We start from the raw sequence: 16,964 nt of genomic DNA on the forward strand, positions 1-16,964 counted from the left end.
CCATTCTGCTGCGGTGTTATGGGAACTGTTGTCTCCATCTTTATCCCATTGTTTGCGTAGAAATCTCTGAATCTACTGTCTCTGTATTCTCCTCCATTATCAGACCTCAACCGTTTGACTTTCAAACCAGTCTCATTTTCCACCATGGCCTTCCATTTTCTGAAGGTATCAAAGACTTCTGATTTCTTCTTCAGAAAATAAACCCACACCTTCCTTGTTGAATCATCGATGAAGGTGACATAATATAGTGAGCCTGCAAGAGATGGAACTGGGGATGGTCCCCATACATCAGTATGAACCAATTCTAACCTTTCTGCCTTGGGAGTCTTGCCAATTTTTGTAAAGCTGACTTTCTTTTGTTTGCCAAATATGCAATCCTCGCATAGTCCGACATCTACATTCTTTAGATCCGGCAGCTTCCCTTTTGACAGAAGTATCTTCATTCATTTCTCGCTCATATGGCCAAGCCTTTGGTGCCATAGGTTTGATTTTCCATCAGCATCTGCTACTGCAATGATATTCTCTAAGTTTGAGGTTACATAGAAAGTATCAGTCTTTTTACCACGAGCAATGACAAGTGCTCCTTTGGTAATCTTCCATTCACAGCCTGAAAAGGTTGTACTATATCCTTCTCCATCAAGCTGTCCAACAGAAATCAGATTTATTTTGAGGCCAGGAATATGTCTCACTCCTGTCAGCTTCCAGGTGGTTTGGTTTGGCAGCTTTAGTCGGATATCTCCTTTTCCGACGATTTTCAAGGTTTCATCATCAGCAAGATGAACATTCCCAAAATCACCACTGACATAGTTCTCCATGATTTCTTGGCATGGGGTGGAGTGGAAAGATGTCTCTGAATCCAAGATCCATGATTCAATCGGACTGTTGATGCTTAGAATCATAGCATCACCTGTCTCCTCTGTCACGTTGGCAGATTCCTGTGCACCGGTATCTTTCTTCAGTGCTCGACAATCTCTTTTAAAGTGACCTTTCTTGCCACAATTATAACAGGTAAAATCTTTATTTCATGTTCTTGATTTGCCCCTTCTGGATTTTGATCTGCCATGATTTGAATTTCTTTCTGAAGTTCTCCCTCTAGACTCCGTGTGCAAGGCTGAGGAGGTTGATGCTTCACCCGATTCTCTCCGTCGAATTTCTTCACTCAATACCAGGTCCCGAACATCATCGAATTTTAATTTGCTGTTTCCCGACGAACTGCTGACTGCTGTAACAGTAGCATTCCAACTGTCTGGTAGAGATGATAAGAGAATTAAAGCTCAAACTTCATCATCGAATTCAATTTCCACTGAACTCAACTGGGTTGTGATTGTGTTGAGTTCATTTAGGTGTTGTGCCACCGATGCCCCTTCCGTCATCCGCAAATTGAATAATCGCCTCATCAAATGAACTTTGTTTGAGGCCGATGGCTTCTCATACATACTGGAGAGAGCCGCCATAAGACCCGCCGTGGTCTTTTCCTTTGCTATGTTGAAAGCAACATTGCGGGATAACGTCAGTCGGATAACTCTGAGGGCTTGTCTGTCGAGAAGAGCCCAGTCTTCATTCTTCATGCCCTCTGGTTGCTTTCCTGAAAGAGGTTGATATAGATTTTTCTGGTACAGAAAATCTTCAATTTGCATCTTCCAAAAGCCAAAGTCCGCACCATCGAACTTTTCAATTTTCACCTTCCCTTCGTCTGCAGCCATCGCTCCCACTCGAATCTGGCTTCGTTTGGATCGTTTCTGACAATTCTTGCGAACCACCGTGTATTAGAACACCACCGTCGACAAACTCGTATCGCCGACCGAAATTTCACTATTCACGAAATTTACTATTCACGTGAATAGTAATGAATAGTAACCTCGCAGAAAAATTGACAAAATTCACAACCAAAAGCTCTGATTACCAGTTGTTAGGAAATAAACCGAGTACAAGTAATTTTCCTATAACCAGATTAGTGAGAATGCGAAATAAAAGCGGAAAAATAATACCCGAAATTGATAACGGAGTTCAGCTAATTTTGCTTACGTCTCCGGACTGCTACAGATCTTTTACTAAGAGAGAAATTTTACAGGTGTTTACAAAACACTCACTACTCACAAGAAAGCTCTCTAGTATTGAGAGAAAAAAAATGATTTTTGGGATGATTTTGAAACTAAATGAGCTAGAGTATTTATAGTTGAAACTTAGGGACTAATCTTTGTAAATACCCTAAAGTTCAATAATTCAATTTTGTAATTAACTCTATTACAAAATAATAAAAAAATAAGCAGCCCCCAATTCAAGCAGCCGGCTGCTGCTTTGAATTTCAACAATATCCTATTGCCGTATCATATTCCATCCCATTTCTTTGAGCTTGTAGATGACATACTCCGATTTACTGTAACAAGAAATTTCGAGGTGCAAAATAAAATGCCAAATGGTGTATCTCCGGAGACGTCATTCAAAAACAACATCTATGTCCACTATTCATTTAGTGTCTCGTATTCCTTAGATGATGACAACTTCATGATTGAATTTCTGATGGTCCTATATAATTTATTAGAGATAAATTTAACGGATATAGCCTTAGAATCGAAACAATAATAAACTTGACGGAAATCAAACCAGCACATCATCTTGCTAAATTTACTACAGTCGAGTCTATAAATTTACGAGGAAAACAAAAGGGAAACTTTCGGAGTATTTCAATTAAGGAACAGCAGCATTTGCTGTGTATTTGCAAATCAACTTGTATTAAATATAAGGATAACCATACAGATGGTCCCTTATGTTTTCGGTCTGATTGATTTTGGTCATCGGTTTAAGAAAAGAACTGTTTTGATCTCTTACGTTATTAGTTCATTCAGTTTTAGTCCTTTAACCGTTAACTCCCGTTAACCTACGGTAGTGTTATCAACTGGAGCTCGATTAGCATCCACTCCTAGTCTATTTGATCACCGAGTAAGATAGCCCTTGTTCCACCGACAACACAAGTACTATGCCCCCAAGCAAACCTAGGTGGCAATCCAGGCACATTCAGCATCCCATGTTGGTTTTCCGTCGGTTGGGAAGCAGAGTGAAGACCGGTGACAGGCCCGCCGAAGAAGTGAATTCTTCCACCGGGAAGGCTCACGGCAACGTGATCAAGTCTCGGAGGAGGAGCTATTCTCCCGGGATTTCCAGCACCAAGCATGCCACTACGGCACTACCAGTTACACATCTCCAACACGGTTCCTCACTCAAAACCATGTAAACCTCTGAGAAAAACAGTTTCTGTAACTACAATAAAAGCTCTTTTATCAAGATCAAAAGAAACTATGTTGAAAGACTTCCATGAACAAAGAGCTCTCAAGATTATTTCAGGGTTACAAATTTTGATAGAGATGACGTGGCTTCTGTTGTTACTGTCGCAGATAAGGGTGGAAAACTCGTGTTGATATAGCTTGTGACCCAAATTTAGTGAAACTTGCCATTAGTTTAACTTTTCAACTAAATATTTGATTTTAGTAACACTGCATCTTTGCAACATAAATGTAATGGTTGATTGATACACATATGTTTTTAGATTTTCCATAAAAGGATGCCTCCTGAAGCCATTGATCTTCGCTGCAATACTCACCAAGTCTTCGTTGTACAGCTGCGAGTTACTAATGTCTCCATCTTTTGTTTGGTGATCTTCAAATATGCAAAAGTCTTTTATTACCAATTTAGCTCCCCAAAATATCTATGTTTTTAGTGATAATCAACCCTAATCTCATGTGCTATGACAGCTGGAAGTATGTGCACATCCCTTTTTTATGAGCTTCGAGAACCTAATGCTCGCCTGCCAAATGAACGGCCTTTACCGCCACTTTTCAACTTCAAACAGGAAATATGTTTCCATATACAAAGATACTAAAAAGATTAGAGTAATATGGATGGACCGGAAAGCTACTAGTGGAGGAAAGTTTAGAAGTGTATTTGTGTCCTTGGTTTGATTGAAAAGGCAACATCAACATTAGCAGCAGCGTACTCAATTTCAAGGGCAGTCAAGATTCCAGTAATGTGTGCATCTAGACTTAGTGCATGCAGTGACAATTTCAATGGCGATTACAGCAGGGGCAGCCGGTGTGGGTGTGGGTTAAGCCGTCAGCAAGCTTAACGATGTCATAGCAATGGTTAGAGAAGTGAGAAGCATATCTGAATCAATGAGAATGGAAGCCGATAACAAACAAAGTACACCAAGAGAGAGGAGCTTACAGATAAAAATAAAGTGAAAAGAATCAAGGGATTAAGCAGTTGAAATCCATGCAACTGGTCTCCCTCCAGACAGATTTCTCCATTGAAAGATCGAACAGGAAAGTGTCTCATTATCTTTTATTTATTTGCAAATGTTATACATTCGGATCCCCTTCCCCTATCACCTTTATATCAATATTTCCTTTTACAAGAGTCTCCAACAAACTTTTAAATCAGTTGAAATGTATTATCAAGACATTTAAACGGACTATTGACAGATTTATTAAAGTTTGCTAATAGCCTAATAGAGCGTAATCCAAATATCTCACTGTCAAATCTATTTAGTCTACTAATCTACGAATAGCTATTAGTTATCATAACCTTATACCTGACACCATTAGACATAACTACCATAAATCTCTCTCAACAAAATGCGAAAGGAAACTTCTTTTTCTTCCTCAACGTTCTCTCTATAAGAGGATCATTAGCCAACGATTTCTTTCTCACCAATCATAGCTCTCTATCCAATTTAAAAATAATAAATCGTTAATGATGGACGAGTTAAATTTGTTCGCTTCAACAACTTGCATAAATATAATATTGAATTCTTCCAATGTCATTGTCCACAAACTAACTAATTTTTCCATAATTCTTTTTAGTATTGTATCGGTTCATCACATTAAATTTCTCATTTTATGTATTATAGAAAGCATGTTTAAAATATTAAGAATCGGAAAAACAAAGAGGTATTTAAAAGATATATATATCCCAGATTACTTAGACAAACCTTTAACCTACTGTTTATAAAGAGATATTATACATAATGTATTTTTTTGGATTTTGTTTTTGTCTTGCACTTCCAATATATATTATATTTTCATTTTCATAAAACGTAAACAACCTTACACATCTTACGTCAAAGTGTTGAATATATATATATATATATATATTCGCATAATATTAAAATTAGCTTCCCAGCATTTACTAAGATAATCATTTTAGTTCCTAATATTTCATTTTAAGACAAAAAAAAATCATTCATATTTGATAGAACAATTACTTTGACCTTTTTTTTTATAGAGTATTTTGACCCCCAACGTTTGTTTTAAGATAAAAAAGCTCATACTTTAAAACGGTAATCGTGTGTTAACTAACGGTTTCTATGTATAGGGGGTTTCCTCCCCAAAATGAAACATTGTGATCAAAATGCTCCAAAAAAGGAATAAGGGGCAAAATGATCATTTTGGTAAGCGTTAGGGGCTAGTTTTGATATTATACCAATTATTTTTAATAATTAGCTGAATGATTATTCTAATGCAACGAAGTCTGAAGCAAGAATAGGAGGGGCTACAATCCGGGTGGTAAGTTTGTAAAAAAAATAATGATGTTTGTAGGCATGCATCATGGGTGACATCGATGGTGGTGGAGTTTTTCAACAAGCTTTCCCTTGTGGATTGCATTGCATCATCTGTTTCTGGGTTTTCTTTTCTTTTTTAAGTTTTCAATCAACTGGGTGGAAAATATTTAACAAATCTTCACAGCGGGAAAGTAGGCTAAATACTAATGGTAACACAATTGGACACCCGTAGTCTAAGATATAAATCTTTAACAAATAAAACAACTATGCGGAACAACTTTGAAAACAATAATAATGACTTATTCCTGAATTTGATTGTTTTATATACGAGAGGAGTTTATTTATACACTACAAAAAACTTAAAAATTGAGTAAAATTCCTAGAAACATATTTGAATTAAATTACAAAACTTTAAAAAACAAATTCCAACTTATATAATATCACTTAATAAAATACAAATAAATATTAAATCTAACTCTAACTTATCTAAAATACATTTAAGGAGTTCTAATATGAACTTAATTACAAATAATAAATTAAAATTTATAATTATTAAAAGAATTCGTATTTGACTCGTATAGAATTTTTTACTACGTTGTCTTTACTAAAATGGATATATTTGAGTTCTCAACGTTTAATTGAATTATTTTAAGATGCTTTAGAAAAATAATTGACAATCCATCGTTTTATAAAAAAAAAAAAGGATATTCCTAAAAACATATCTAAATTCACTCATTTATTACTTACGAAAACATCATTCATATAAAAGACATCAAAATCTTGCATTAAAAAAGACATCTAAATCACTTAATAATATTTAAATTTATATTAATTAATCAATAAATTATATATCAAGCAATTTAAAAAAACATCGTTCACATATTCTATGGTATATAAAGATACTAGCAGGTTCAAAAGTTATTCTAACCCTTTACTTATATAGAAAAAATACAAGTAATAGATATATATATATTAGGGTTAAACCTTTTGGTTTATTCTTTCTGTTTAACAATAGTAATTTAGACGTTTATAATTAAATAAAATTCATATAAAGAGTATTTAATATATTTAAATATATTTGCATGTCGCAACTCTATTCAATTAAATTAGAAGATAAGTCAAGATATCGTTTTATCGAGAAAAAAAATCATAAATTTCAAATAATGAATCGTAAATTTTATTTTTTTTAAATTAATAAATGCTTGATTTATTAATGAATGAAAATCTCTATTTCCCGAGTTTATTTTATTTTTTTGAATATCAAGTTCATAATTTTTTTTTCTTATTTGAGATAACAAGGTATTAAAGAGAGGGGTGGCGAATAATACAGGATTCTATATAAAATGAAGCGAAATCTCAGTCGATACGGTCACTTCAAAAGAGATGCTTTTGCCTGCAAAGTCTTGGTTTTAGTCTTTGCCTTTTTCTTTGTATTTTTATCCCTTCGGCAATTTTATTATGATCGTCTTTTTCAGCGGTAAGTCTCAAACTCCAGGCCAGCAATCTTAGATTTTATGGCATTACAGTATTGTTTGGAGCAAAGGAAAAAAACAAATGGGATATGAATGCATCATTGCAACCAAGGTTTTGATTGAATAATAGTTTTTTACATGCGAAAACGCTTGCTGCGTAAGGCAAAAAAAACTCCCCAATCAGCAGATATATATATATATATATATATATATATATATATATATATATATATATATATATGTGTGTGTGTGTATGCTTTTAAACTCCAAATCCTTGGGAGTGTTTCATTTAAACTCTCTTATTTTCATTATTCCGTGTTCTTCTTTTACGGTGAGTTGGGAGGGTATCTGGGTTTGGTTTATGATCAAATGGTTCTCTTTTAAACTTATTTTCTTCATTCATTTTCATGATAGAACAATCTTACTTCACATCTAAGGTTTCTGAGTTTGACCAATTAATTTTTATTTGTTTGCTGCAGCTACAATATAGTAAATCCTATAGATTTCTGAAGTTGTTGAGTATCAAAGTAATATAGCTTGGGAGCCGATCAATGGCCTCCGAGAATGGTTTCAATGGTGATAAAGATACCGACTTGCATGAAGCCAGCGCATCAAATGGGCAGGAAGAGACAGAGAAAGGCTCTGGAGTGAATGGAGAAAATCAAGATCCTGAAAGGAGCAAAGGAGATGGGAAAGCTAACACGGTTCCATTTTACAAGCTGTTTTCATTTGCAGACTCTAAGGATATCTTGTTAATGATCACCGGCACAATTGCTGCGGCTGGGAATGGTCTATCTATGCCCCTCATGACAATCTTGTTTGGGAATCTCATTGATTCTTTTGGGAAAAACCAGAGCAATGGCAACGTGATTGAAGAAGTGTCCAAGGTATGAACTTAGCTTTTAAGATTTTCATGATTGTCTCACATAGGGATTATTAACTGAATTCTTGAAAAATCTTAGGTTTCTTTGAGATTTGTTTACCTGGCGATGGGGGCTGCCGTAGCGGCGTTTCTTCGTAAGAAAACATCTCATTTAAATCACATTGCTTGACGTTTTGTTACTTCATGTGGTATTGCACTCGTACTGAAAAGCTTGGATTTTGTTATTTTCTCAGAGGTGACTTGCTGGATGATCACAGGCGAGAGACAGGCTGCACGAATACGGGGCATGTACTTGAAAACGATATTGAGGCAAGATGTTGGATTCTTTGATGTGGAAACAAACACAGGGGAAGTTATTGGGAGAATGTCTGGGGACACTGTTCTCATACAGGATGCTATGGGTGAAAAGGTATACAACTATATTATCGTCGTCTCAAGTCCTGAGTTGTGACTCGGACGTTTAAAATCCTTGTTAAGTAAAATATTTTCATGGAAATCATGGTTCATTCACCTACTTTTACCCAGGTTGGGAAGTTTTCACAATTGATATCCACTTTCCTTGGAGGCTTTGTTATAGCCTTTGTCAAAGGATGGCTTCTTACCCTAGTCATGTTATCTGCTATCCCTCTACTTGTATTATCTGGTGGAACTATAGCCATTACAATATCCAAGATGGCAACTCGTGGACAAAATGCTTATGCTAAAGCCGCTACTGTAGTTGAACAAACAATTGGTTCAATTCGAACTGTAAGTTCCCTCTCAAAATTATTTGCCGTCATCAATTTTTACTTTTTCTTATTTGGTGAATGTATATATATATATGACCAATCATTTGATCTGATTCCAGGTTGCGTCATTTACTGGAGAGAAGCAAGCCATAAACAATTACAACAAGTCACTTATTACAGCTTATAAATCAGGCATCCAGGAAGGTACTGCTGCTGGATTAGGTGTTGGCTTAGTTATGCTAATTATATTCTGCAGTTATGCTTTGGCTGTCTGGTTTGGTGGGAAGATGATTTTGGAGAAAGGGTACACTGGCGGTCAAGTACTTAATGTGATTATGGCCATATTAACCGGTTCCATGTGAGTTTAAAATTTGAATTTTCTCCATCTTCTACTGTGTTATATTTGCTTAAGAGGTTAAATTCATTGGTATTACGTATGTTTTAGGTCCCTGGGTCAGGCATCTCCTTGCATGTCTGCATTCGCTGCTGGTCAAGCTGCAGCGTTTAAGATGTTTGAGACCATCAAAAGGAAACCTGAGATTGATGCCTACGACACAAGTGGTAAAGTTTTGGAGGACATTCGCGGTGATTTAGAACTGAGGGATATTTATTTCAGCTACCCTGCCAGACCAGAGGAGCAAATTTTCAGTGGATTCACTCTTTCTATTCTGAGTGGCACAACAGTTGCTTTGGTTGGACAAAGTGGAAGTGGGAAATCAACTGCGATCAGTCTGATAGAGAGATTTTATGATCCACAAGCCGGTGAGGTTCTTATTGATGGCATTAATCTCAAGGAGTTCCAGCTTAGATGGATACGAGGAAAGATTGGTCTTGTTAGCCAGGAACCAGTGTTGTTTACGTCAAGCATAAGGGATAATATTGCATATGGAAAAGAAGGTGCAACCACAGAAGAGATTAGAGCTGCAGCTGATCTTGCAAATGCTGCTAAGTTCATTGATAAACTACCTCAGGTTTTTATTTATCGTCCAATTAGTTGTACTTTATATCTCGGGTACTTTTATTTTTAGAGTGTACACTTTGATTTACTTTTGAAATTTTGGGCACTATTCATAGGGACTAGATACCATGGTTGGAGAGCATGGAACTCAGCTTTCTGGCGGACAGAAGCAACGAGTGGCAATTGCAAGAGCAATTTTGAAGAATCCTCGGATTTTACTTTTAGACGAAGCTACAAGTGCACTCGATGCAGAATCTGAAAGAGTTGTGCAAGAGGCGTTGGACAGGATAATGGGCAATAGGACTACTGTCATCGTCGCTCATCGTTTGAGTACCATTAGAAATGCAGATACCATTGCTGTAATTCATCAAGGAAAGATGGTTGAAAAAGGTACGTTATAACTTATATCTTTTTTGAAAGTTTGTAACTTGATCGTAAATGGCTTTATCTAACACATGCATGTTATCAATGGGATGTACTTTTATTCGACTAACTAAACCATGTTTTTCCCCGCATATTGTTGTATTTTCCAGATGTTTGTATTTCGATATTCCAAATATATGCAGATTTTCATCGTTCTCATAGATGATAACATCTCTTCGAATTGTGCAGGGTCACATTCAGAACTACTCAAGGATCCTGAGGGAGCTTACTCTCAGCTTATTCGTTTACAAGAAGTAAATAAACGTCCGGAACAGGTTGCAGATGTATCAGACGTTACTCCAGAATCGTTTAGACAGTCAAGCCTAAGAAGATCATTGAAGCGATCAATCAGCAAGGGATCATCTAGAAATAGCAGCAGCCGCAATTCTTTCTCCACTCCTTTTGGTTTACCTACTGAAATGAATGTCACTGATCCTGCAATGTTAGATACGGAAGGCCATGATGGACCACCATCGAAACAGGCTCCAGAGGTTTCCCTCCTCCGGCTTGCTTACCTCAACAAGCCGGAGATTTTCGTGATCTTAATTGGAACAATGTTTGCGGCTGCCAATGGTGTGATACTTCCGGTTTTTGGAATCCTTATTTCCAGTATGATCAAAACATTTTATGAACCACATGATGAATTGAAGAAAGATTCAAGATTCTGGGCACTGATATTTTTGGCCCTTGGCATGGCATCATTCTTTATATATCCAATTCGATCATACTTCTTTTCTGTTGCTGGATGTAAATTAATCCAACGAATCAGATCAACATGTTTTGAGAAAGTGGTCCGCATGGAAGTTGGTTGGTTTGATGAACCCCAGAATTCAAGTGGTTCAATCGGCGCAAGGCTCTCAGCAGATGCAGCCTCAATACGTGCCCTGGTTGGAGATGCACTAGCTCAGCTGGTCTCAAGCTTAGCATCAGCCGTGGCTGGTGTGGTCATTGCTTTCATTGCAAGTTGGCAGATGGCATTTATTATCTTAGCACTAATCCCTCTAGTAGGGGTAAATGGATATATTCAAGCGAAATTCATGAAGGGATTTAGTGCAGATGCAAAAGTAAGCTCGAATATTACTTCAATAATTGTAAAAAATAAAAAAGTAATGTTTTTAAGAATAATATTGTTTTAAGTATTTAAATATAAATTGATTGCAGATGATGTACGAGGAAGCTAGCCAAGTTGCTAATGATGCAGTTGGGAGTATAAGAACGGTTGCGTCCTTTTGTGCAGAGGAAAAGGTAATGCAACTCTATAAAAAGAAATGTGAGGCTCCTATAAAAACAGGGTTAAGGCAGGGTTTGATCAGTGGAACGGGATACGGACTTTCTTTCTTCTTTTTGTTTTCCGTTTATGCGACAAGTTTCTATGCAGGAGCTCAACTTGTTGAGCATGGCTATACGACTTTTACAGATGTTTTTCGAGTGAGTTCGACATCCTTGGACCTTTTTCTCAAGGCATAATATTTCCTTTGTTTGTCCCTACCATACTGAGACTGCTATCTATTTCACAGGTTTTCTTAGCTTTAACGATGGCAGCTGTTGGAATTTCTCAAACAAGCTCTTTCGCTCCTGACTCTAACAAAGCCAAGATCGCCGCTGCTTCCATATTTGCGATTGTTGACCGTAAGTCTAAGATAGACCCAAGTGACGAGTCTGGGAGGACACTAGAAAATGTAAAGGGAGATATTGAGCTTCGTCATGTGAGTTTTAAGTATCCGTCAAGGCCAGATATTCAAATCTTCCAGGACTTAAGTTTGTCTATTCATTCTGGCAAGGTATTCATCCTTTTCTATATCGAACTCACAAATACTTCACTTATCAACATAATTGTACAGACTAATGTCATACGAATATCAATCTTTTTGTTTCTTTCAGACGGTTGCACTGGTTGGAGAAAGTGGGAGTGGGAAGTCTACAGTAATCTCATTATTGCAGAGGTTTTACGATCCCGATTCTGGAGTTATCACTCTTGATGGAGTCGAAATCCAAACGCTCCAATTGAAATGGCTGAGGCAACAGATGGGACTTGTGAGCCAGGAACCTGTTTTATTTAATGATACAATCCGTGCCAACATTGCATATGGAAAAGGAGGAAATGCGACTGAGGCAGAAATTGTAGCTGCATCAGAGTTGTCCAATGCTAACAACTTCATCAGTGCATTACAACAGGTTAGATACATGTTGGCAGATATGATTGACTAATGATTGGTTACTGATCTTTCCACCTATAATCCAGGGTTATGATACTATTGTGGGAGAGCGAGGACTTCAATTGTCGGGAGGACAGAAGCAACGTGTAGCCATTGCACGAGCCATCATTAAAAGTCCGAAGATACTGCTATTAGACGAGGCCACAAGTGCACTAGATGCTGAATCAGAGAAAGTGGTACAGGATGCACTAGATAAAGTCATGGTGGACCGCACAACGGTTGTAGTTGCTCATAGGCTATCCACAATCAAGAACGCGGATGTTATCGCCGTCGTTAAGAACGGAGTTATCGTAGAGAAAGGAAAGCATGACACTTTGATAAACATCAAAGACGGTTTCTATGCTTCCTTAGTTGCACTTCACACGACTGCTTCCACTTCACAAATTCCGTAATATAAGAATAGGATTAGTTACAAATGTTGAGAGTCGAAATTCTATACTTACACAATATCACCCTTGAAAGATGATGCAAAAGAGTTCAGCTCAGCCTTGTGAAGCTTACTCTTTGGACTGTTCTTAGGATTTCCCAGATGATTTTTTCATAGAATATTCCACGCAGATAATAATATATTAATACCCAGAGGCAGAATGCTGTTTTCATCAAACATCACCAGTGACTCATTGTTTGTTTGTTCCTTTGAATCCTACTCTGAAACTATGAAAATGATGGCGTAGCTTTTTTTTTTGTTTATTAATACGATACTTCTTAGGCAAGAAAGAGTTGAAATTGATGTTATAGTATTGGAAATATTAAACAAAGTGAAGTTAGTGCATCTACTGAATTTTTTTAATGATGATGCAGGACGATGGCCATTGGCCAGAGCAATTTACCTAAACATATGTTAGGATAAATTCGAGCAGTTTGAACAAAAACAAAGCTGTAGGCTTTCAAATATCATTATTCTAGATGGACACCATTTTTTTCCTTCACGGCATCCAGAAAAAGAAATTGCTACGATCAGTCAGTGATCATGACATATGAGCACTCCCTTGAAATTCAGGTTTCTGCTTTCATTTATGGGAAACAAACACGGGAGAGGTTATCGGGAGAATGTCTGGTGACGCTGTTCTCGTACAGTATGCCTTGTACTAAGTTTCATTCATCTTGTCTGTGTAATAATGGAGATGCCTTGCTTTATTTTTGCAGGTTGGGAAATTCTTACTTGATGTCCTTCTGCAGTTACGCATTGGCTGTATGGTTTGGTGGGAGGACAAAGTGGAAGCGGGCAAAATCAGCAACGGCTAGACATTTTGTAAAAAAAAAAAATTCAAACCAGCGACCTAAGGATTTCAGATAGAATGATCTCCTACTACAGTCCTCCGCTCTACCAACTGAGCTAAGGTCGGATGCTATGTGTACAGTGACAAATTGTATTGTTTAATATATATATAATAGATTGAATTCGGAACCAACTTCCGGCACAACCCTATTTCTCACTCTTCCCCACAGAAATTTTCATATCTCATTCGGGTGTTTTTTTCAAGTGGACGGAGAGGTAAATTGTAGTTAAGGGTTTAAAACTTAACATTTTAAATGAAGGGTTTAAATCTTAATATTTGGGAATTTTCATCTCTACATCATTAAATGAGATTAATTAATTAATAGACTGAAAATTAATGAATACATCTAATAAAAGATTAGACTGTCGGACTGGGTTTTTTTTAAGATTTGAAAACTTTTAAGTTTTTATTTTTTATTTTTTACTTCAAATTTTTTTTTCAAAATTACCAGAATATGACACATGTCACTTAATAGAGATTAACGTCCGAACACTTAAAATGGTAATTGAGAAAAAGTTGGACACCTATTTTAATGTCTCAAATTCGAGCACCATAGATGTCAGAGTCGTGAGAGCTCAATATCGAGAGATTAAGAATTATCTTTGAACATATATTATTTGTACTTACCACATATTAATAATAATAAAAAAAGATACTCGTTATTGGTTCGTGGATAGTCGAATAATTATTATAATTTAGTTGCAATTAAATTATTTTATATTAGAAGGAATGTTTTTTAGAAAATGGAGTAGTACGAAATTATTTAAGACCCAAATAGAAATTGATTAGTAGTATTTATCTAAAATTATTCTCCAAAAATTCGTTGCCAGTTTTCCTTGGCCGTCTCTTTTTACTATTTCTCAGTTATCTCCCAATAAGGACACGAGGTGCTCGGTTACGCTTACGTATAAAAAAAGAGACAATGTACTGCCACTCAGCAGAAAGTATCGATGAGGTGGCAAAATCCAAACCGTCTTTAATTGGATGAAGTTATCGAACAGCTTATATTCAAAAGAAACGCATGTCAAAGTGTAGGTAGGAGCGTGGCAAACCGAATTCCTCACGAGCGCGCCACCGCCAAGCGCAATAACCCTTCCACGTCATCTTTAGATTTAATCCAACCGTTAATAGCTTGACACGTATACTATTACTTCCCTTCCAGGAAACAGAAACCGTTGAAGGAACGTATATTTCAATATATGAAATTGCTTTTCCTTCAATTCAATTCCATCTTTTTTCAAATTTAAACGAGTATCAGTACCATCGGATTCACGCCATGGAGACCTCTCGCATTGTTTGCAGGACGGTTTCAAGGTTGCCGGCGGCAAGGTTTGATTCCTGCCGACGGTATACCGGGGACTTGAATCTTGGTGTTGGAGGTTCCAGGGTTTCAGTTAGGCCGAGGGTTAATTCTTGCAGGAGACTGAGTTTCCAGTTTTCTGATTCAGGGCATATACAGTATTATGTATCGCCGAGGAGTGATGGTTGTGGTGGAGGCGTCGCCACGAAGAAAGACAAGGGAAAAAGCTCCGAGATTAGTAGAGTCAAGAAGAAGTTGAAGCTTATGAAGAGATTGTCTAAGGACTTGTCCATGCTTCCTGAGATTGCTTCAGGTGAGGATATTAGGATCGGATTGGCCGCTGAAGTTAACGTGACGATGATTCAGGTAAAGAGATTGATTTTCCGTTTCTGTTTTTGTTATCGGTTTGATCTGGTTCGTGACCTGTAAAATAATTTACTTCCTCTCTAATTGACTTTAACTGAACTCTGATCCTTTCTATGAAAATTGTTTATAAAATCGAATTAGGGCTTTTGTGACGATATTGAAATGAATTCGAAACCTTATATATTGTCTTTTTTTTTCAGGAAGCAAGTGATGTTTTGTCGGAACAACTGCAAAAGTTGAAATCAGAACAAAAGGAGTTAAAGAGGAAATTGAAAGAGGAACGAGCCCAGCTCAAAGCAACTTTGGGGAAATCAGAATCATCATCATCTTCTTCCTCCGAGTCAGGTGAAAGCGAATGTGGGGAGGTAGTTGATATGAAAGCCCTGAGAAGCAATGCTTTGAAACCATCCCAAGTGATAGGGCCACCGAACAACAATACCTTCAAACGACCAGAGGAGATAGAGCCACCGACCAACAATACCTTGAAACGACCAGAGGAAATAGAAACAGGAGCATCAACGGTGGCAGAGGAATCAGCATTAGCTGGCTCTCTTTTGGAGCTAGAAAACTCGGATTCGAGCCCCCAGATTCGAGTTCGAGTTCCTCGTATCGGTTTCGATGGTGAATGTTGCAGCAGCTCAAATTGCTTGGAAGGGACATCAACCAAGAAGATTGAAGTTTGCATGGGTGGCAAGTGCAAGAAGCTGGGAGCTCCTGCATTGTTGGAAGAGTTCGAAAAGAAAGTCGGAGCAGAAGGCACCGTTGTTGCCTGCAAATGCATGGGGAAGTGCAGGACCGCTCCAAATGTGAGGGTCTCAAACACCCAAAGCGAAACTGCTTCAAGAATCAATGAAGACTCTGTTAGGCTCGGGATTAATCCTACATGCACTGGCGTTGGGTTGCAAGATGTTGATCTGATAGTGGCAAATCTTCTGGGCAAGGTCATAGATGATGAATGCTTGATGCTCTCATCTTGAGTCTTCATTTTGTTTCATTCTTTGATTATTATAGTTATGAATTAGTGTGAAATAGGAACTATAGTTGATGTGATATAGGATCTATAGCTGAAAATGTAAAAATGCTTTAATCTTTTGCTTTCAAGTAGTAATGTCAAATGCAGATTGAGATTTTTAGTTCTGTGAATATTGAGCCAACAACTATGACCCGAAAACTATATTTAACTGCACGTTTAAAACATTAAACAAAACATTACACGAGACTTCTCTTTAGTTGGGACATTCAAAACATCACACAAACATGTTCTTTAGTTGTTCGATTAGTTTCTTGCAATCAGTTTCAATGATAATTGTTTTTTTTACCCCAGGTAATGGACTTGGAGCATAGGACTCTCTTTCTGCAGGAAGACAAATAATAACATGAATACTGTTTGTTTACTTCAGAATAATTGAGTGTTGAATAATTCAAATGTTGAATGATTCAGGACTCTATGAATTAGTTGTGACATGCTGTTTGTTTACTGGTTCTGAATCATTCAGAATGTACTTCAACAGTTAAAACTCTATAAATTAATAATGTCAGGACCGGAGAAATTTATTAATTTAGAGAGTTATTAATTTATCGATAAATTAATAATTATTAATTTAAAGAGTTTTTAAGTAATTATATTGTACATACTAAACAAAAAGGCAAATTAGGCAAATTAGTCTATGCCTTTTAGAATTACGTTGTAAGAGATGAGTTAAATTAATAATGAGCTCCAAATAGACTTGAATTTTAAAGGATAACAAACAACTATTGAATCATACTTTCATAGAGTGTAATAT

General features: G+C 36.8%; 2 protein-coding genes across 2 annotated transcripts; both read left to right on the plus strand.

Moving 5' to 3' along the window:
* Window positions 1-7,498: 7,498 nt before the first annotated feature.
* LOC120141308 (ABC transporter B family member 4-like) lies at window positions 7,499-12,800 on the plus strand. Its single transcript, XM_039156228.1, has 12 exons — window positions 7,499-7,913; window positions 7,989-8,043; window positions 8,143-8,318; window positions 8,435-8,656; window positions 8,757-8,995; window positions 9,083-9,608; window positions 9,712-9,985; window positions 10,208-11,082; window positions 11,180-11,446; window positions 11,536-11,799; window positions 11,900-12,193; window positions 12,261-12,800. The coding sequence occupies exons 1-12, from the start codon at window positions 7,578-7,580 to the stop codon at window positions 12,624-12,626; spliced, it is 3,894 nt and encodes a 1,297-aa protein (XP_039012159.1). The 5' UTR covers window positions 7,499-7,577; the 3' UTR covers window positions 12,627-12,800.
* A 1,951-nt stretch (window positions 12,801-14,751) lies between these two features.
* On the plus strand, window positions 14,752-16,226 carry LOC120141304 (diacylglycerol O-acyltransferase 3-like). The gene is made up of 2 exons (XM_039156222.1): window positions 14,752-15,180; window positions 15,381-16,226. The coding sequence occupies exons 1-2, from the start codon at window positions 14,791-14,793 to the stop codon at window positions 16,155-16,157; spliced, it is 1,167 nt and encodes a 388-aa protein (XP_039012153.1). The 5' UTR covers window positions 14,752-14,790; the 3' UTR covers window positions 16,158-16,226.
* Window positions 16,227-16,964: the final 738 nt, after the last annotated feature.

Source organism: Hibiscus syriacus, unplaced genomic scaffold (assembly GCF_006381635.1).
Source record: "Hibiscus syriacus cultivar Baekdansim isolate YM2019G1 unplaced genomic scaffold, ASM638163v2 tig00110794_pilon, whole genome shotgun sequence".
Classification (NCBI taxonomy): Eukaryota; Viridiplantae; Streptophyta; class Magnoliopsida; order Malvales; family Malvaceae; genus Hibiscus; species Hibiscus syriacus.

What these genes read in the sequence shown, in the direction of transcription:
- LOC120141308 (XM_039156228.1), top strand. Translation starts at nt 7,578, where the DNA reads ATGGCCTCCGAGAATGGTTTCAATGGTGATAAAGATACCGACTTGCAT. An exon ending in TGCCGTAGCGGCGTTTCTTC is followed by an intron (nt 8,044 to 8,142) that starts GTAAGAAAACAT and finishes TTATTTTCTCAG; the next exon opens with AGGTGACTTGCTGGATGATC. An exon ending in TCATTGATAAACTACCTCAG is followed by an intron (nt 9,609 to 9,711) that starts GTTTTTATTTAT and finishes CACTATTCATAG; the next exon opens with GGACTAGATACCATGGTTGG.
- LOC120141304 (XM_039156222.1), top strand. Translation starts at nt 14,791, where the DNA reads ATGGAGACCTCTCGCATTGTTTGCAGGACGGTTTCAAGGTTGCCGGCG. An exon ending in TTAACGTGACGATGATTCAG is followed by an intron (nt 15,181 to 15,380) that starts GTAAAGAGATTG and finishes TTTTTTTTTCAG; the next exon opens with GAAGCAAGTGATGTTTTGTC.